Source organism: Dromaius novaehollandiae, chromosome 25 (assembly GCF_036370855.1).
Source record: "Dromaius novaehollandiae isolate bDroNov1 chromosome 25, bDroNov1.hap1, whole genome shotgun sequence".
NCBI classification, from domain to species: Eukaryota; Metazoa; Chordata; class Aves; order Casuariiformes; family Dromaiidae; genus Dromaius; species Dromaius novaehollandiae.
Window position 1 is genome coordinate 423,008 of NC_088122.1, and position 19,302 is coordinate 442,309.

At 71.9% G+C, this 19,302-nt stretch overlaps 3 protein-coding genes across 3 annotated transcripts; all 3 read right to left on the reverse strand.

Moving 5' to 3' along the window:
* Positions 1 to 964: 964 nt before the first annotated feature.
* Positions 965 to 4,761, reverse strand: C2CD4C (C2 calcium dependent domain containing 4C). Its single transcript, XM_064497375.1, has one exon. It carries the CDS (start codon positions 4,392 to 4,394, stop codon positions 3,141 to 3,143), a length of 1,254 nt encoding a protein of 417 aa, XP_064353445.1. The 5' UTR covers positions 4,395 to 4,761; the 3' UTR covers positions 965 to 3,140.
* A 4,798-nt stretch (positions 4,762 to 9,559) lies between these two features.
* SHC2 (SHC adaptor protein 2) lies at positions 9,560 to 14,259 on the reverse strand. Its single transcript, XM_026108320.2, has 12 exons — positions 13,661 to 14,259; positions 12,975 to 13,045; positions 12,434 to 12,494; positions 12,199 to 12,318; positions 12,043 to 12,096; positions 11,909 to 11,960; positions 11,564 to 11,690; positions 11,172 to 11,334; positions 11,017 to 11,083; positions 10,779 to 10,940; positions 10,236 to 10,537; positions 9,560 to 10,062 (listed from the first exon to the last, which is right to left on the reverse strand). The coding sequence occupies exons 1-12, from the start codon at positions 14,210 to 14,212 to the stop codon at positions 9,934 to 9,936; spliced, it is 1,860 nt and encodes a 619-aa protein (XP_025964105.2). The 5' UTR covers positions 14,213 to 14,259; the 3' UTR covers positions 9,560 to 9,933.
* A 1,057-nt stretch (positions 14,260 to 15,316) lies between these two features.
* LOC135323587 (uncharacterized) lies at positions 15,317 to 18,679 on the reverse strand. Its single transcript, XM_064497204.1, has 3 exons — positions 18,656 to 18,679; positions 16,216 to 18,570; positions 15,317 to 16,119 (listed from the first exon to the last, which is right to left on the reverse strand). The coding sequence occupies exons 1-2, from the start codon at positions 18,677 to 18,679 to the stop codon at positions 17,413 to 17,415; spliced, it is 1,182 nt and encodes a 393-aa protein (XP_064353274.1). The 3' UTR covers positions 15,317 to 16,119; positions 16,216 to 17,412.
* Positions 18,680 to 19,302: the final 623 nt, after the last annotated feature.

Genomic DNA, 19,302 nt, shown 5'->3' on the forward strand with positions numbered 1-19,302 from the left:
CCCCAGGCACCGGGCTCCCGGGGGGGGGGAGGGGGGCCGCCCCTTTCGGGGCCCGGCGGGCGCTGTCTGGCCACGGGAGGTGCCAGCCCAGGAGGCAGCAGCAGCTCCGCTGCCCGCACGGCCCCTCCGCCGCGCTGCGCAGCCGCCTTCAGCCCACACAGCCCAGCTGCTGCCACTGGTGACGGGAATGCAAAAAATACAATGACATCCTTAATAGCCTCCACGGCCATGAAGAACTGCAGGGGCCCGGCTGCGGGGAGACAGCAGAGGAGGAGGAGGAGGAGGAGGGCAGTGCTGCCTGGCTGCTGTCTCCACAGCCGCAGCAAAGCTGGGGCACAGACCCGGATCACACCCAGCAGCTCTGCCGCGGCCGGAGAGCCGGGTCACGCACAGCCACAGTGGGCAGCCACGGCCGCTGCCGCCCGCCCGGGCTGGAAGAGGAAGGGCAGCGTGGGAGCGGGGTCTCGCCCTCCGCACGGCCTCGGGCCCCGGCCGCGAGGCTCAGACCCCTGTGCCCAGCAGGGACAGCCCCATGTCTCCCCGAGCACCGTCAGCCCATTTTCCAACGGATCCAAGTCCAAATCCCCCTGCTCTCCCAAGGGGATTTGCTCACTTCTCAGCCTGCAGCTGGTCTGCAACACTGGGCAGGGGGAAGGAGTTCCTGAAGGCCTTTGAGCCTCTTCAAGGCACTCCGGTGTCGGAAGAGGGCAGGTGCACTCCGAAGAGCGGCGGTGGTCCATACCTGGGGCATCCTGGGGTCTCGGCTCTGCCTCCCACCATCCCGGCACTGGGAGCACGCCGGCAGCCGTGCACGTAACACGGGACCCAGGGGCGACACCTGCCCACGCAGGGCATCCCGCGGCTCTGCTCCCGGGACCTCCGCCCCGGAGGCTACACGGACACGGAGCGCCCTCGCAGTACTGGAAGCACCTCTGGAAACCAGGAGCTGAGCGCACCGCCTGCATCTGTTTTAGAAATGACTTTATTGCACTAAAAAGAAGTCATCTGTAAACAAACATGAATATATATTTTTTCACTCCAAAAATACGTCATTAAATCCAGCCACAGAAATATCAAAGCAGAAACATTAGAAAAGAGTTGAGGGGGAGGAAAGGCCCAGCCAGGCCGCACTCCCGGCTGAGGACGCATCCGTCCTCCCGCCCACCGCAGCGCATCACCGCCCCCGGGAAGCCTCCCTGCAGCAGAGCTCCGCGTCGCCCCGACCTGCCCCGGGGTGCCGAAACCTGCACGCAGCTGCTGCACCCCCACCCCCTCCCCTCGGGGCAGCGGGGGGTCCCACCCCCTCACCCCCCGCAGCACCCGGGGGTCCCCGCCAGCCCCAGGGGCTGCACAGGGCCCCCTTGCCCGGGGGCAGGTTTGCCCCCAGCCCGTCTCCCCCTTCCCGCTCGCCGGCCAGGGTGAGTCCGGGCACGAAGGGACCGGTCTGGGGCGGCGGGGGGGGGACCCCCTCGCCTGCTCCTCGGGGGGAGCAGCGGAAGCAGCAGGTGGGAAATCCTCCCGAGGAAGCGCCTGCTCGTCGCACCCCGCACGGCTTGTTTTCAGCCGCAAGCTCGACAAACAGCCACCATCACCCCGGATCCCCCTGACATGCAAACGTCGCGCTATCGAACCATGCCTCGCGTACCTGCAACATATTTACAGACAGAAGTAAGACACGCTGGGAAAGATCAGCCTCAGATATAAATAGCCAACACTGAAATCTGCCATCTGCTGCAAAGGACAAGGAAGGAACATCAACCGCCACCAAGAGAGGTTAGCACGAGGGGCACGCGTGTGCTGGTGGGCACGCGTGCCGGAGCGGGGCACGACGGAGCGCCGCTGCTCTGCCCCCGCGGGAACATGCACAGAGCCCGATGCGACAGGTAACACCACACCAAACGACAACAACAAGGTGTCTGTTTTATCACCTGCAGAAGTGTCTCCAGCCTGCGTTTTCCCCCCTCTCCGTGTTTGCCAGCTGGTCAGACCGGGCTGGCACGGGAGAGACAGGGAAGGGGCAGCGGGGGCAGCGGGAGCCTGCAGAGCCCAGCCGGGCCCACGGGGCACAAGGGCTCACAGCCCCCCACCACGGGCATCCCCACAGCCAACGTCTCCCCCCCAGCAGGGCAGAGGCTCGCAGGCTCCGGAGCAGCCCTGGGTGGGGAAGGGCCCCCGGATGCAGGGGAGGGGAGCCTGGGGCAGCCAGCCCCAGTCCGTCACCCCTCGAGGACACCCCGGAGATGGCCCAGGTGCTCTGCAGGCTCAGCCCTCGCAGGCACAGGGTCACCAGCACCCGCAGAGAGCTGCTCCCGCCGCTTCGGCTCCCGTCAGCGAGGGCATCCGCCAGGGCACCCACGCCTGGGTCTGCCGCACGCCCAGGGTGACGGGCGCCAGCAGGGGCCGGGGAACGAGCAGCCTCCCGGCTCTGAGCAAGCGCCAGGGCCCCGGAACCGCTGGGCAGTTTCCCAGGCGCAGGCAGCGGCAAGAGGGACCCCGCTCCGGGGGCGGGAGCGGCTCCCGGGAGACCGCAGGGCCCGGGACGGAGCCGGCTGCACACGCCGCACGCAGCGCAGACAGCGGGGCTGGGCAGGGCCAGGACAGGCTCTGGAAGAGCAGGAGCCTGCTTCGTCCCTGCCTGGGGGTCACTTACCAGGAGCTCCGGCACCTGTGCCCGCCCTCGGTCACCTCGGCAGTATTTTCTCAGCGGTCTCCAGGGCTGGAAACTTCTCTTTTGAGCTAAAGCAGGTTGATGCCGTCACCCGACCCCGGGAGCGTGGGCTTCGAGAGAGGTGGTGGTAAGTTTGCTACAGAGACCTACCCACCCGCAGCCTTCCTGCCGGCCAGCTGGAGCCCATGGGGAGCGGGGAGGCGAGAGCCCAGCGGCGACGTCCTCCCTGCCCGGGGCCGGGGCCGGCGGCTGCCCGCCGGGCTCCGGGAGATCCGGCCCCCAGGAAGGGAGCGGGGGAGGCTGCGGCCGCTGGGCAGCTGCGGGAGGGCGACAGGGCAGAGCCCTTCGCAGCACCCCGAGGCGGGGGGCTCCCGGGGACCCCGCCCCCCCCCCCGTGGCGGAGGGGCCCGGCTGGCCCGGCCGCCCGCACCGCAGCCCCCCACACCGCAGCCCCCCGGGGCCTGCCAAGCGCCTACAGGCAGGGCAGGAGGGCGGTGAGCGGGAGCTCCTTCTCCCCCAGCAGCGTGTCCCGCTTAAGGCTGCTGCCCTTGTTGACCACCTTGAGCTTGAGGGACATCTTCCTGGCGTGGCCGGGGCCCAGCCCGTCGAAGAAGAAGTCCTCGTTGAAGACGGGGTTGCGGCTGTTCTTGATGATGGTGCTGCGCTGCTTCTGCAGCTTGCCGGGGGTGAGGCACAGCGAGACGCAGCAGTTGATGCTGCGCAGGTCGACCAGGGCGTCGTAGAGGTCCTCGGCGGAGACGAGCCGCACGCGGAGCCGAGCGTTGGCGGGGTCGTAGTCGGCGGCCAGGCGCAGGCTCCCGCCGCGGCTGAGGCGCAGGCTGTGCTCCCGGTCGCGGCTCTGCGGCAGGTCCAGGGGCAGCAGGGCCGGGGGCGGCTGGCCGCCCGCCGGGGCGCTGCGGGAGCGGCGCTGGGCGCTGGGGCTGGTGTCGGCCGAGCTGTCGTCGGTGGAGAGCGAGCTGTTGCGGGCCACCGAGTGCTTCAGCTTGATGACCTTGGACTGGCTCTCCTGGCTGAAGATCTTGAGCAGGGAGACGGAGCGGGAGAGCAGCGGGGAGCTGAAGGGCGACGACTCGGCCGAGGAGCACGTGTCGCTCTCGCCACCGCTGAAGTAGCGGCCGGGGTGCATGAGGGCTGCGCCCAGGTCGGCGGGCGCCCGGGGCCCCCCCTCGCCGTTGAGCTTGGCGCGGCGCTGGGCGCCCGGCGAGGTGGCGGGCGAGGGGCAGAGGCTGCTGTGCTCGCTGTGGAAGAGGGACTCTTTGCGGCGCGTGTGCGGGCTCTCCACCAGCGTGGCGAAGCCATAGGAGGTCTGCGCCTTGGGCACGTAGGGCAGCGACATGGCCGTCTGCGCCTGCGGGTCCGCGTTGGTGCCGAAGCCGCCCTCGGCCGCCCAGTCCTCGGCGCTCTCGATCTGGATGATGTGGCGGCCGGCGGCGCGGGCGCGGGAGCGGCTGGGCGGCCGGGGGCTGCGGGGGGGCTTGCGCCCCGCCAGGTCCTGCTCCGAGGCCGAGGCGCCCAGGGCGGGCGGCGCGGGGGGCTCGGGGCCCTCGGCGGGCGCCGCGCTCAGCTTGGGCGGGATGAAGAAGTCGGGGATCTTGTCGGGGGTGAGCACGTTGCTGTAGCGGGAGCCCCGCGGGGAGTCCTCCGGCCCCGCGCCCCGGGACCCGCCGTTCTCCGCCACGCCGCGAAGCCGCTCCAGGAGCCACATGCTGCCGCGGGCTGCAAGAGACCCACAGGGCAGCGGCGTCACTGGGGACCGGGACCGGTCGGCCCCAGGGGACCGGCCACAACCCCGCACCCGCACAGGGGCAGGAGCCGCCGGCCGCGGGGACGCCCAGCTGCGCCGCCTGCCCGGGGAAGGGAGGGGGAACCCGCCGCGCCGAGGGGCGCCGGGGAAACCGGGATCCGCCAGCCCCGGGCAAGCAGCCGCGCCGAGGGGCACCAGGACCCAGCAGCACTGACGGGAACCGCGATCCGCCAGCCCGCAGGGACCGGCCGCGCCGAGGGGCACCGCGATCCGCGATCCGCCAGCCCGGAGGGACCGGCCGCGCCGAGGGGCACCGCGGAACCGCGATCCGCCAGCCCGCAGGGACCGGCCGCGCCGAGGGGCACCGCGATCCGCGATCCGCCAGCCCCGAGGGACCGGCCGCTCCGAGGGGCACCGCGATCCGCGATCCGCCAGCCCGGAGGGACCGGCCGCGCCGAGGGGCACCGGGGCACCGCGATCCGCCAGCCCGCAGGGACCGGCCGCGCCGAGGGGCACCGGGGCACCGCGATCCGCCAGCCCGCAGGGACCGGCCGCGCCGAGGGGCACCGCGATCCGCCAGCCCGGGGACGGGGGTGAGGGAGGAACCGGCCGCCCCGAGGGGACCCGCCCCGCCGCGCTCGGCGCCCGCGGGCCGGGCCGGGAGGGGCCGGGCGGGGCGGGGCGCGGTGCCGGGCCGGGCCGGGCCGGGCCCGACGGCGGGACGTCCCCGGGAGGCGCCGCCGCACCTGTAGCGCCGCCGCCGCCGCCGCCGCCAGCGCGGGCGGTGCTCGGGCCGCGCCTTTTATACGGCCGCGCCGGCCCCGCTCATTCACCGCCGCGCCGCCGCCGTATTCCTCCGAGCGCGGCGCCCCCGCTTTCCGCCCGCTCCCGCTGCGCCGGGGGCCGCCGGGCCGGGCCGAGCTGGGTCTGGCTGGGCCGGGTCTGGCTGGGCCGGGCTGGGCTGGGTCTGGCTGTGCCGGGTCTGGCTGGGCCGGGCTGGGCTGGGTCTGGCTGGGCCGGGCTGGGCTGGGTCTGGCTGGGCTGGGTCTGGCTGTGCCGGGCCGGGCTGTGCCGGGCTGTGCTGGAGGTGGCCGCACCGAGCCGGATCGTGCCGAGCCGAGCCGTGCCATCCGCCCCGGCGGGGTGCTGCTGCTCTGCCCCACGGCCGCCCTCCTGCCCCGGGATCCCGCAGCTCGGCGGACACTGGCCCGGCCTGCGGGAGCCCCAGGACGGGGTGGGGAGCGAGTCCGCCTGGGGCTCCCCCAGCCCCCTCCCCGCGGGGATCCCAGAGCGGGAGCCGAAGGCGGAGGCAGCGAGCGGATCCCCTCTGGCAGCGGAGCATCATCTCCCCTCCAAGCTCTTGAGCTCATCAAAGTGCTGCACAAAGCCAACAGCACTCCAAGGCGGCTCGGAGCTCAAGGACTCGCTGAGTGCATTAAGTGGTTTAATATCGCGGCTGGGAGGAATGGGGGGAGGCAGTCGCATGTGCCACACGTTTTGCTCGCACCTGGTGGGAATGGCTCCGGGGCAGGATGCGGCCCAGGCGGTGTCGGGGGCACCGGGAGCTCAGCCCGGGGCAGTGTCCCGGGGACCCACGGAGCATCGCTGCAGGCCCCGTGCTGCGGAGTGGGGCAGCAGGGAGGGCAAGGGCCTCTCAAACCGGTGCCATCAGCACCAGCCCGGGTACCGCACGGGTTTGCCGCCTCGGACACAGAGGCTGTGTCCTGCAGGGAGGGGACCAGCAGCTCCTCCTCGGCGGCAGCCTGTCCCCAGGGACACGGTCAGGCTGCAGAGGGGCTCTGTGGTCTGTGCGAGCAGCCGCAGCAGCGCAGGGCTGCGTGGATGTACCAGGGAGGAGCGTGGTGCTCGGGAAGCTCGCTCTGCACGGGCTGCGGCAGCCCGGCGCGGAGGCTGGAGGCCTTGGCTCCCTCAGCAGCCCAGGGCCGAGCTGTGAAAAGCAGAAGGATCTGCAGCACCAGGCCGGACCAAAGGCCGGGCAGCTCCAGCCTGCGCTTGTGAACGGGGACAGGGAAGAACGTCCTGGGCACGGCCCTGCTGACGGCCTCGGGAGGGTCCTACCGGGACGGCAGAGTGCAGGCAGCGGAGCTTGCCATGGGCGGCCGAGCGGCAGCCGGCGAGCTGCTGCGGTGTGCCGCGGGGCTGGGATCAGCAGGGAGATGCCTGCGGAGCCCGGAGCAGCCAGCTGCGCGGCCCCGGGGACAGGGTGGGTGAAAACAGGGAGAGGAGGAAGAGGATCAAGGAAAAGAGGCTGGTGAACAAAAGGCCTGTGTTTGCTGTGCTCCACCCCTGTACGAAGGGAGGTAAATAAGGAACAGAAATGGTTGAGTTCCCTCGAGATAATAAAAAGCACTGGAGCCGGGCCAGCGCTGCCCGCCTGCACGTTGGGCACAGGGCCAGCGATCTCCGGGGCAGCGAGGCGGGAGCAGGGTGCCGCAGGTGCCCGTTGCCTGCGCTGAGCTCCACCGTTCTCAGCTCGGAGCAGGGTTTTGGGCTGCCCCTGTGCCGGTGCGCGGGGCGCAGCAGCATCCCTGCCCGGCAGCGGGGCCGTGTGGATGCTGCAGCTCCGCGGGGCGCGTTCACCTCCAGCGCGGCGTCGGCTGCAGCCGCGTCTGCTCAGAGGGGAGCGCTGGACTGTGAACAGCAATGGGTGGGAAGCAAACGCTCGTCGGCCTGGAGGAGCAAACAGCGTTTCCTCTGGCGTGGGCTCCGGGCTCGGCACCCCGCGCGGGGCTGGAGGCGGCAGCTCTCCCTGCCGCCGGGCTCCGCGGCGCGGGGCTCTCCGGGGCCCGGCTCCGCTGCGAGGCCGGCAGCGGGGCGCTCCGGGTGGTGCCAGGCTCCCCCGGGCCGGGGAGCGTGCCGGGGGCCGGGGGGCCGGCGAGGCGCAGTGGGTCGGGCCACGGGGGAGCCGGGGCTGCGGGGCGAAGGCCAGGATGACGCAGGGGCGAGCGGCGCCGGCTGGGGATGCTGGGCCGGAGCCGGCAGCCTGCTACCCCCGCTGGAGGCTGGGAAGGAGTGAGCCCGCGCCCGGGAGCAGGGCCGCCCCGGGGCTCCCGCCGGGCCATCCCGGGCGGCGGCGGCGGGTCCCGGCTCCCGCTGCGAGGGGTATCCCCCGGGAGCGGCGTCCCCGGCCAGCCGTGCCGTGGGCAGAGCCAAGCAGCAGGCGCCGGGACCTGCCGGTCCCCAGAGCCCGGCTGCCGGCACGCCGCAGGCCGAGGCCCCGGGTGCTGGGACTCCCGGGGATGCTCGGGTGGCTCGTACGTGGCTGAGCGCCCACCGCAGGCTCTGCGGGGCGGGGGGGGTCGCACAGAGCTTTTCTTGTTTACCTTCATGAAACCGGTCAAAAATTAACGTCGGAGATGCCTACCCCTCCGTCCAGTTAAAATTAAACCGGACGGTGTTTTCAAGCGTTGCCGGAGACAGAGAGGGGGACGGTTAGCTTGCACGAGCCCAAAGGCCCTGGAAAAGCAAGAAACGAAATGTTTTTCCTTCAATCACACTGCTGAGGCAAACCTTTCAAAAACATCTCAGTTTGCCTGTCTTCAGATGGGCTGAAAGAGCAGCTCTGAGAGGTGGGAGTTGCTTCCTCCCCCTCAGTCTGGTGTTAACTCTGGAGCCTACAGGTTGCTAGCGCAAACGCGGCAACAGCCGCCGGCTGTTCCGGCACCTGGGCACCGCCAGCCGCTTCTCCGCCGTTACTCCGCCATCCCACGGCTCCAGCCGCCTCCTCTTGGCCCCGCGCCCTGCACGGCCCCACGGCAGAGCCCAACTCGGAGGGGGGCAGAGCGCACAGGCAGAAATTCAATTCCAGCTCAGAGCGCTCCCGGGAGCCGGTGCTCCGATTGCATTATTCATGTCCACCCCTAACTCAATAAGAGCTTCATATTTGTGTTAATTGTTTCTCGTTTCCAGGAGGCTGCCGCAGGGCTCCCCACCGCCGCTGCGCCCGGGACCCTGCCCTGTGCCTGCCGCCAGCCCGGCCCCACATCGCCCGCGGGGCTCCCGCACCCGGCACCGCCGCACGCCCGGCACCGCCGCGCTCCTGCACCCGGCACCACCACGCTCCCGAACCCGGTACCACCACGCTCCCGCACCCGGCACCGCCGCGCTCCCGCACCCGGCACCGCCGCGCTCCCGCACCCGGCACCGCCGCAGCTCCCGCTGCTCCCTCAGCTCCTCGCCCCAAGGTGACTCCTGCCGCCCGCGGCCAAGCAATCGGCACCAGACGCGAGCCTCCACCAACGCACTCAAGCCCCGTAACAAGCAATACGATGCTCGCCCTTGGGTGCCTCGGGGCAGCAGCCCTGGAAGCGGATCGGTCGGAGGGAGCAGCCCCGGCAGCGGCAGGCGCGGAGGGAAGTGCCGGCCCGCGCCACCTCTCCGTGCCCCCGCTGCCGAGGGACCGGCGCAATTATCTGCGCGCACGCATTACTACACGGCAAAAAATAGCAGCTGCGATGGAAGCGCCGCGTCCCTGTAGGTATTCAGCTATCAATGGAAAATTACACATTCATTACTGGGCTTTATTTAGCTGGTTGTTTTACTCATTGACTCACCCCGCACCGGGCCAGCCTGCGGGGCCGGTGCTGCCGCAGCCCCGCCGCTGCCGGAGCCGTGCCGAGGAGCGCGGTGGCGGTGGGTGCGGGGCGAGCCGGGGCGCTCGCGGGAGGCTCGCGGGGCACCCGGCAGAGCCCGGCCGCGGTCCCGGCCCAGCCGGACCCGAGCGCTGCGGCGGCGCGGTGCCGGCCGGGAGCAGGCGGCGATGGACGAGCCGCCCCGGCGCCCAGTCCAGCCCCGTCCCCCGCCGGCGCGGCGCCTGGGGGGGCACAAACGATGGGGGCCGCCTCACTCATTTCCAGGTTTAACTAGAAACATATCCCAAACCGGGAGCCAGTGCCAAGCGCCGGGCACAGCCGCCGGCCCGCTGGCTGCAGGAGGGGCCGTGCGCATCCAGAACCGGCTGCGGCTGCGGGCCGGGCGGGCGGCCGGGCGGCCATGGGGCTGGGGACCGCGGGGCTGGGGACCACGGGGCTGGGGACCATGGGTGGCCCCGCTCGGCGCCCCGGCAGCGCCGCGGCCTCGCTGCTGCCCCGGGGAGGCACCGGCAGCGCCGGCGTGTGCATAGCGACGGCTCCCAGAGGGAAGGGCGGGAAGCCGAGCGGGAAGGGTGGGAGCAGCGGGGACCCCAGCCCCGGGGCCACCCCGGAGCTTCCTCCTGGAGAAGGGACCCCGGCGCCGCGCGGGGGAGGCCGCGGCACGGCGAGGCACTGCGGGTGTCCGAGGCCAGCGGGTGCCTCCGCGAGCGGAGCCGGGGCCGGGCCCAGGCGTCCGGGGGAGGCAGTGCCCAGGCCCCCTCCCTGCCCCGCCAGCCGTGCGGGGGGAGCAGGAGGGGCGGCCCCAGAGCTCGGGGGCCCCCGACCCCCCCGGGGGCGCAGGGCTGGTGGGGGGCCGGGGCCAGTGGGGGCTCCCGTGCCCCCTGGCATCACTGCTTCCTCCTGACCACCTGGCGCAGGTGCAGCTCGCTCTCGGCGGCCACGATGGGCTGCTCGCGCTGCCGGTGGTGGCTGATGAGGTGGCTGATGCTCTCGAAGAGCACGTCCTTGGTCCGCACCTGGGGGCGCAGGGGGGGCCGGGGCACGGCGCTGCTAAGGCCCGGGAGCGCCTGCCCCGCGCAGCATCCCCCAGGCAGCCCTTCCCGCATCCCGCATCCCGCATCCCGCATCCCGGCCCCATCCCGCTTCCCGCATCCCACATCCCAGCCCCATCCCGCATCCCGGCGCTCACCACGCCCTCGGGATCCACCAGCAGCAGGTGCCTGGGCTGCCCGCCCTGCATGCCCGTCAGCACGTACTGCCCCGGGTTGGTGATGCTGTCCCGCACCAGGAAGTCCCCGTCCGCCTGCAGGAGCCTCTCGGCATCCCGCCGGCTCATCTTCCCGTGGTACCAGGGCTCCCGCCGGAGCTGCTCCTCCGTGGGGGCGATGGGGGCCCTGCGGGTGGGGGGGCTCGGCCACCGGTCCTCGAAGGGGGGGGTGCTGCCGCCCCCCGCGATGCACTCGTGGAGCTTCAGCGCGTCCTCGAAGGGTCCTGTGCAGAGCCGGGGGTGTCACCGCCGGCAGGTGACATCCCGGGGTGCAGCGGCGGCTCCGCTACCGACGCCCCGCATCACCTTGGGCACGGCACCGCATCCCGCCCGGGCTCGGGGGCAGGACCGCCCCAAGGCACGGCACCGCATCCCGCCCGGCGTCGGGGGCCGGACCGCCCCAAGCAGAGCCAGGCACACACAGCCCCCCGCCCCGCGTGGCCCCCCGCCCGGCCCGCGGCTCACGCATGTCGAAGAGGTCCTTTTTGGGGCTGTCCTCAGGCGCCCCGGGGCCGGTGTCGGGCTCCCAGGTGTCCAGGCTCCGCGTGTTGACGTACATGTGCTCCTCGTAGTCCCGCGGCCCCGGGGGCTGCCCGTCCGCCTGCAGGTAGCCGTCGCCGGGCTGGCCTGCGGGACGGGGCGTCACCAGCAGCTGCCCGGGCCCTGCGCCCCGCGGGACGGCCCCCCGCCCGCCCGTACCCACCCTGCACCTCCGGCTCCCACGGCGGTCCCGGCTGGCCGCTGGGGTCTCGTCGGGGGGAAAATCCGCCCTGGGGAGGGGAGGCAGAGCCAGGCGTCAGGAGGGCCCGGCCGCCGCGGCACCGGGGACGGGGACGGGGACGGCGGTCGCGGGCTCACCTGGCCGGTGGCGCCGGGGCCGGGGGGCTGAGCGCGGACGTGCCGCAGCCGGGAGTCGACGAGCCCCCCCGGCGGCGGCTCCTTGCCCGGGATGCTGTTGTAGTAGTCGTGCTCGGCGGCATCCTCGTCGTCGCCCCATGCCGACTCCTCCGCGCCCAGCGCCCTGCGCGGGGGCACGGGGATGGGTGGAGGGAGCGGGGGGGCCCTGCCTGGCTCAGCCCCATCCCCGCGCCCAGCACCGCTGCAGGGATGCTCGCACCGGGCTGCGGGAACGCCGGGCACGTGCCCCCGTGGGGATGCCCACACCAGGCCATGGGAACGCCGGGCTTGTGCCCCGCGCGGGCGCCCCGGGGGGGGCAGCTCTCAGCCGCGGCGGGCCCCCCCAGCCCTACCTGTCTGGGGGCACCACCGCCTTGGGGGGGCTGTGCAGGTACTGCTTGAAGCGCAGCTCGAAGGCCTGGCCCACTGTGTTGATGACGCTCTGCGCCAGCCCGTCGCAGCACTCCAGGATGTGGCAGGCTGCAGACAGACGGACGGACGGACGGATGGACGGATGGACGGACAGACAGCTCACGGGCGCTCGGCAGCCCAGGACTGCCCCAGCCCCCCCACACACACACAGCCTCCCACGCCGCCCCATGGCATCCCCTCCTCGAGCCATCCTCCTCCAGCCTCCACCCCCCTCCTCGCGCCACGTCCCCGCTCTGCTCGGGGTCCCGGGCACAGGCGAGCGTCACCTCTCTGGTTGATGGGGTCCTTGGCGACGTAGGCGACGTAGTCGGTGGTGTCCTGGGGGCACAGAGGGGGTCAGGGCGGGGGCCGCACCGCGGGTGCACCGCGCTCCCACCGCCCCCCGCCACGCGCGGCTCACCGTGTCCCCTCCGGAGGCGAAGGAGATGGACTGCATGTGGTGGTTGGCGACGATCTGCGGGAGAGGCGGCCGGCCGCGGGGTCAGCGCCCATCGCCCCGCTCCGGGCTCGCCGCCGGGGCCAGAGCGGGGGGGCCGCGGGGGGGGCCGGCGCTCACCTGGCGCGTGGTGGGGATGGTGAGGTTGAGGCCGTCGACGGAGATGTTGACGGCGATGCTCATGCCGGCGAAGCGGAGGTTGCTCTTGCCCAGGATGGAGAAGAGCGCCTTGTTGGGGGCCTGGGGGCGGCGGGGCGGTGCTGGGCTCGGCACCCCGGGTGCCGGGCGAAGGGGGGGCGAGGCGCCGGGGGGCCGGCGGCTCCGGGAAGCGGCCCCGGGCCGGCTGGGGACTCACCTTCTTCTTCCAGATGCCCTTCACGCCCGGCACCGCCTCGTACAGTCTGTTGATGGCTTCCCTGCGAGCCGCCGCGCCAGGCGGGTTATCGCCGCGGAGCCCCGGCACGGTCGGCCGCAGCCCCCCCGGCGTCCCCAAAGTCACCGCCGCCGCGGGGGAGCGTCCCGGCCGCAGCCACCTCCCTTCTCCTCTTTCTGCTATCGATCGGCGGCAGCTGCCCTTCGCTGCGCCGCTCCCCGTCCCCGGCTCGGCACGCGGGGGTCCCCGACCACGGCCCCATCCCCGGCACACGGGGGTCCCTGGACCACAGCCCCATCCCTGGCTTGGCATACAGGGGTCCCCGGCCGCAGCCCCGTCCCCAGCATGGTGCAGGGTCCCTGACCACGGCCCCGTCCCCGTCTCGGCACATGGGGGTCCTCGACTGCAGTCCCATCCCCACCTCTCCTCAGGGACCCCAGGAGGGGGGAGGGAGGTCAGGTCGCTCCCGCAGCCCCCGGGGCCGTGGGGGTCTCGGGGGGCGCAGGGGCACCGCAGGCCCTACCTGGTGACCTGCGTGCGGGTGTTGAAGTCCAGGGACCGCATGGAGCGCAGCACCTCGATGCAGCCCATGTACTGCGGCGCCGGAGCGGGGGGAGGACGGTCAGAGCGGCCGCCGGGGCGGCGAGGGGACCGCGGCAGCGCGGGTCTCCCGGGACCCCGCACCCGGGCTGGCCCCATGCGCGGCGCCCCCGAAACACCCGGCAGGGAGGCTCCGTCGCTCCCCCAGACCCGCGCTGAGACATGGCAAACTCATCTGCCTGCGAGGGGCTGGCTCCCGCCCTGTCCTGGGGCTGCCCCGAGCACCGCCCGGCCCGCAGCCCGCATGCCCATGCAGGACCACCTGCCCGTGCCGCTCCCCCGGGCCGGTCCCCCCGCAGGGACGCCCTTTGGCTGGAGGGAAACTGAGGCACGGCGGAGCAGGCACGTCCCGGCGGAGCATCCCCGGCCCGGCCTGGCTCCCCGGCCCCACGGCGCGCGCAGGCTGGGCTGGTCCGGAGCCAGGCGCGCGGCCGCGGCGCGATGCAGCCTGCCAGCAGCCTTCGGCCTCGGGAACCGTCACCGCAGCCCCCGCACCGGGGGTGGAGCGGGGGAGGCCGGCACGGAGGTCCCCGTCCTGGGGCAGCGGCCCCGCTCGGCGCCGGGGGCTCCGGGGCTCCGGTGCCGGGACGCGGCGGCGGCGGGACTCACCCGGACGATGTAGGAGACGCCGGGTCCCAGCACCCGCTCGTCGGGGTGGAGCCAGCCCTGCGCCGGCTTGCTGATGAAGCTGCCCTTGCGGCTCCAGTCCTCGCCGGCCGGCCGGACCCCCTCGAGGCGGGCGGCCTTCCTGGCGGCCCCGGCCCCGCCGCGCAGCCGGCTCATCACCTGCAGCGAGCAGGGCGCGGAGCAGACGGGCTCGCAGGCGCTCAGCACGGCGGCCAGCCCGGAGGGGGCCCCCCCCGGCTCCGCGGGGCCCCCCGCCCTGGCCGGCGAGGAGAGCTCCTTGCTGGAGCCCGAGGGGCTGCGGCTGAGGAAGCCCGTGGGGCCGGAGAACTTCCACTGGGGCATCCTGGGGATGAGCATGCAGAAGGTGGTGACGGCCTCCTGCTCCTCGCCGAGCGGGGGGCACGGGTGGGCCAGGGCCGGGGCCGCGCCGGCGGGCGAGGGGGCCGGCGACGGCATGGGGGCGGCCGGCGGCCGGCGCGGGGCGGCCGTCAGCGCGTCGTTGCGAAAGCGGTCATACTTGGGCTCCGGCAGCATGCCCCGCGCTGCGGCCGTGCCTCCAGAGCGGCTGCCTGGCGCGGCTGCCCGCGCCGGCCCCCACCCCCTGCCCGCTCCCCCGGGGCCGGCGGCGCGGTGATGTCATGGTGCGAGTGCTCGGCGGCCAGCAGCCTGCGCGCCCGCGGCCGCCCCGCCAGCATCCCTCCCACCCGCGCGCCTCCCTCCCGCCCGCCAGCATCCTCCGGCTCCCGAGCATCCCTCCCGCCCGTCAGCGTCCTCCGGCTCCCGAGCATCCCTCCTGCCCGTCAGCATCCTCCGGCTCCCGAGCATCCCTCCCGCCCGTCAGCATCCTCCAGCTCCCGAGCATCCCTCCCGCCCGTCAGCATCCCTCCGGCTCCGCAAGCATCCCCCCGGCTCCATGGGCATCCTCTGGCTCCCGAGCATCCCTCCTGCCCCATCAGCATCCCTCCGGCTCTGCGAGCATCCCTCCCGCCGAGCATCCCTCCCACCCCATCAGCATCCCTCCAGCTCTGCGAGCATCCCCCCGGCTCCATGAGCATCCTCCAGCTCCCAAGCATCCCTCCCGCCCCATCAGCATCCCTCTAGTTCTGCGAGCATCCTCCGGCTCCATGAGCATCCTCCAGCTCTGTGAACATCCCTCCCACCCATCAGCATCCCTCTGGCTCTGCAAGCATCCTTCCCACCCCGCGTGCCTCCCTCCTGCCCCATCAGCATCCCCCTGCCTCTGTGAGCATCCCTTGAGCCACGCAAGCATCCCTGTGGCCCTGTAAGCACCCCTCCAGCCCCACGCACATCTGACCCACCGTGCAAGCATCCCTCTCACCCCACGAGCATCCCTCCAGCCCTGCGCACATCCCTCCAGCCCCGCGCACATCCCTCCGGCCCCGTGAACATCCCTCTCACCCCACGAGCATCCCTCCAGCCCCGCGCACATCCCTCCGGCCCCGTGCACATCCCTCTCACCCCACGAGCATCCCTCCAGCCCTGCGCACATCCCTCCGGCCCCGTGAACATCCCTCTCACCCCACAAGCATCCCTCCAGCCCCGTGCACATCCCTCCGGCCCCGTGAACATCCCTCTCACCCCACGAGCATCCCTCCAGCCCCGCGCACATCCCTCCAGCCCCATGAGCATCCTTCTCACCCCACAAGCATCCCTGCAGCCCTGCTGCCCCCAAACCCTTGGCTCTGCAGAGAAGGGGCAACAGAGCCCCCAGCAAAGGGCAGAAGTGGTCCCTGCATTGGATCTCTCCTGGGGAGAGCAGGGGACATGCCTGGTCCCCAAAGCTGGGCGATGGAGGCCGGCGGGGGGTTTTCCTGCATAGCCCGGGGTATCCGTGCTGTCCTGGCAGAGCCTAGGCACAGCCTTGCACCCCCCCCCACGCCTTGGGGTGCCCCGTCGTGTCCGCGCGCCCTCGGCATGGGCAGCCCGCAGGGACAGAACCGCGCCGTGCTCCCTGCCCCGCGCCCCGGTCCAAACCCCCTCGCTGTGGCCGTGGAGCCCCCTCGCCGGCTGCGCCGGGGTGCCCGGCTTTGCTGCAGGCTCTGCAGGGTTAAAGGGCTCAGAGCTTCCCGGGCCGAGGTGGAGCCGGGAGAGCTGCTGCCTCCCCGCCGGGAGCCATAAAGCATGATGCATGGTCTGCTCCGTGGCTCCCCGCTTTGCAATCAGCTTGAACGGCGAGCAGGCGGCTCCGACAAGGGCCAGCAGCCCCCGGCCTCTGCCCTCGCCTGCAGCGGGGACGTTTTCTCCTCTTTTCCATGTCTCCAGCATGGGGAGAGGCTTGCGTGGAGCCTGGGGCTGGCTTTGCAAGGCTTCGCTGCACACTGGGGCTGGCCTATTTCTCTGCCTCCCAACCCAGCGGTCTCGTTCACGCCGAGCTCATCCGCCTCCAAAGCCAGGCCTGTCTCCCGCATGTTTATATCTGTCTGGAGGGCACAGGCAGTAAAAAGCACAATCATTTTCTTGCTTCTCTGCCAGTATCTGCAGCAAGAAAGGAAAAAACCTTAAAGGGACTTTCTGACCTCAAAACAATCCAGCTAGCACTCTCCCCTCCAAAGCTGGGGCTGCCTCTTCTTCCCGGGGGCTGGAAGGACTCCGACCTCCTGCCGAGCCCAGGACATCCCGCCCGAGCTGGAAGGTCCAGGCCGTGCCTCCCGCAAAACCAGCGCCATCCGCGTGCCCGGAGCAGGGTCCGTCCTGCCGGAGCCGTAGGCAGCCCGCGGGCAGGGGTGGCGCGAGCCCCGTCCTCCCGAGGCGACGGGGTGCTGCACCGCGGGGCGGCCCTGCCCCTCCGCCGCCCGCCCCGCTCCCCGTGTTCCCTCCGCGGCTGAGCTCTGCCCGGCGTCCAGGCAGATGTCCCCACGGCTCCCGGCACCGCGAGACGGGGGGTCTCTGCAGAGCAGAGGTGCTCGGCGCTCGGTTCCAGCGTCCCCGCCAGCCCCCCGGGTGGGCAGCATCCACCCGTCCCCCAGCCCGTGCTGTGCCGCAGCGGGAGGGGGGCGAGGAGGCACCGGGGACCGCAGGGGTCCCTCCGCGCTGCCCGGCTGCGCCACGCCGGAGCTCCCCGGGGCCGCGGACCGCCTCTGCCGGCCTCCTGCGCCAGCTCCCGCGCCCCGCAGGTGAGGGGCTGAAAGCCAGTAATTGCTCTAAGTGCAATCAATAAATCAGGGTAATAGAATTACATTTGCTGCTGCTGTATTAGGAAGCGCTTCTCTCATGCCAGCCTCTTGCTGCCCTTTGTTTTTGTTTTCAAGCAGCCGCAGAGCGCCGGGTCGGGCTCCTCCGTGCTCCCACGCTGCGGCTCCAGCCGGGACGGGGGCGGCCGCGGAGGCGGAGGGGCCCCGCGATGCCAGCAGCAGCCCTCGAGCGCTCGCCCGGCACGTGGCCGGGGCGGCACAGACCACCAGCTGGCCAGTGCAGCCCCACCGCCGCCCCGGGGCTGCTGCTGCCGCGGCTTTCCCGCACCCCGGGGAGGTGCAAGCTGCTCCCCTCCCTTGCACGAGTCCCCCGGGGCCCAGGGCAGGGCCATCCCCACCGCCTGGGGACCGGGACCCCCACAGCCCCTATGCAGCAGAGGGGGGGCCGGGCCAGCCCCTCGGTCCCCGCAGCAGCACGCGATTTGCATAGCTTCTCCGCGCTGCGCTAATTAATCTCCTTACACCTCTGGCACTGCGCTGGGGGAATCAACATCAAGTGCTCTCCAGCCTATGGAGGATTAATTAGGAGCGGCGAGCAGGCACGTGCGCAGCTGAGCACGCGCGTGACGAGCTGCCGGTGCCGGGCACCCGGTGCAGCACAGCCGTGCCGCGGGGCGGGGGGGCTCGGGGCCGCCTCTTTCTCCAGATTTGCCCCCTGTAGCCCGGCTGGGGGGGAAAAGGCCTCAGGGGGGAGCCGGGACCCCAGGCGCGGGTGGCACAGCAGGGCGCGGGGGTGCTCCCGGGCGCGGGACAGGCCCTGGCGGAGCTGCTGAAGATGCTGAAGCCGGGGCCGGGGGCTGGCGGGGGGCCGTGTCCCTGCCAGCGCCGCCCTCCCTTGCAAACCACCTGCGAGAGCGGGGAAGAGTCGCCCGCATCCCCACCGCCCGCAGCCGTGCCATCCGCAGCCCCACCATCCGCATCCCCACCGCCCGCAGCCGTGCCATCCGCAGCCCCACCGCCCGCAGCCCCGGCCACCCAGCGCCACAGCGGGACCCACGGGCGGGGCTGGGCTCGGGGACGGGGACAGACGGTTTGTCCGGAGAAGAAAGGTGTATTGATCGTAATGACGAATCCTCTCCGTTCTGAGGACAATGTGCTCTGGCTCTTTAGTGCAAGCTGCCAGCCTGACCTCAGCCATAAATAGCAGTGGGGGCTGCCCCCCCAGCTCGCGGAGAGGGAGGTGGGTTCAGGCTGCGTTCGCCGGGGCTGCTTCCTCGGGCTTGCTGGCGGGAGCAGAGGGACGAGACAGCACAAAGGACCCGCGCGCAGGATCCCACCGGGGGGAAGGGATATGTTCGTGCAAAACCCACACGTTTCCCAGAGTCGTGCTTGCACGTGCGGGACGCGGAACGGGGTTTCGCGTGCTTTGGGATGGGGACACAGCCGCGTGCAGCCAGGACACGCGCATGGACCCTGCGTGCCCTGCCGGGGTGCCGCGTGCGCGGTTCCCTGCTCCGGGAGGCGGGGGGGACCTGGCCACTGTTTTGGGAGCCCCGGAGAGTGCTCCAACACCCCCTCCAACTTACCAGCGCCGTGGGGGCTCTGGTAGAAGGAGCCCGCAGGGGCGGTTAACTGGGTGCAGCTGTGGTTAGGAAATCCCGGCGCAGGAGGCAAGATTTTACCCTCCTGGACCAGGGCCTGGCGCGAACCAGCACGCAAGGGCAGGTTAGAGACCGGCGGCTATGCCCTCTCCTGTCCCCCCGAGCACAGCAAGCAGCAGCTCTGCAACGGGCCTACCGGTGTCTCGGGCAGCGATCACGAGCACCTTCAGGTGTCCTGCCTCCTCCATCCTGGGGGCTTGGGGGTACCTAAGAGAACTGATGCTCTAGCAGGATCGGTTTCTTCCCCAGTCTCTTACATTCTTCCTTTGGCTCCGTGAATCCCACAGAGCAATTGCTACAAGTACTGAAAGGCGTGTGCACAAGCGGGGAGCTTCCCCCTCTGCTCCAGAAGTCTTGCAGGGATGCAGAGTTTAGCCCTTTGTGAAACCTTAATCCCTCCAGAGTGCTGATGCTTCAAAGCCAGTTGCTTGATGCAAAGCGAGCATGCTGAAAAGGGATACCCAGCGAGGGGCAGGGGTGCCCTGGGGGCCTGTAACCCTACACCCTGCCCTTGCTGCGCCCCAGCCCCCCCAGCCCCCGGGGAGGGCTGGGAGCACATCCACCCAGCAGTGCGCCCCAGCCCCGGGATGGGGGCAGACACCCGGATTAGATGGTGATCAGCGCGCCCCAGCTGGGGCAGGGCAGCTCTGGGCGTCCCCGGCAGCGTTAGATTTCACCCATCTGGCCAGTGCTGTTCTGGGCCAGATCAGGTGTCTTTAATGTGGGGATGGGGGAGCGGATGCAGTGCTCATCTTCCATAAGGGCTGGCTGAGCCTGTGATACATGGAGCCCAAATCCCCTTCTCCGTGCC

Bases quoted from the DNA above. Each gene is read 5' to 3' on its own strand.
- C2CD4C (XM_064497375.1), bottom strand. From the start codon at position 4,394: ATGTGGCTCCTGGAGCGGCTTCGCGGCGTGGCGGAGAACGGCGGGTCC.
- SHC2 (XM_026108320.2), bottom strand. From the start codon at position 14,212: ATGCTGCCGGAGCCCAAGTATGACCGCTTTCGCAACGACGCGCTGACG. The intron at 12,097-12,198 runs GTGAGCGCCGGC...CCTCTCCCGCAG, and splicing joins CCATCCCCACCACGCGCCAG to ATCGTCGCCAACCACCACAT. The intron at 11,084-11,171 runs GTGAGCCCGCGA...TCCCCTCCCCAG, and splicing joins GCCCCGGCGCCACCGGCCAG to GGCGGATTTTCCCCCCGACG.
- LOC135323587 (XM_064497204.1), bottom strand. From the start codon at position 18,679: ATGGAGGAGGCAGGACACCTGAAG. The intron at 18,571-18,655 runs GTGCTCGTGATC...GAGAGGGCATAG, and splicing joins AGGAGGCAGGACACCTGAAG to CCGCCGGTCTCTAACCTGCC.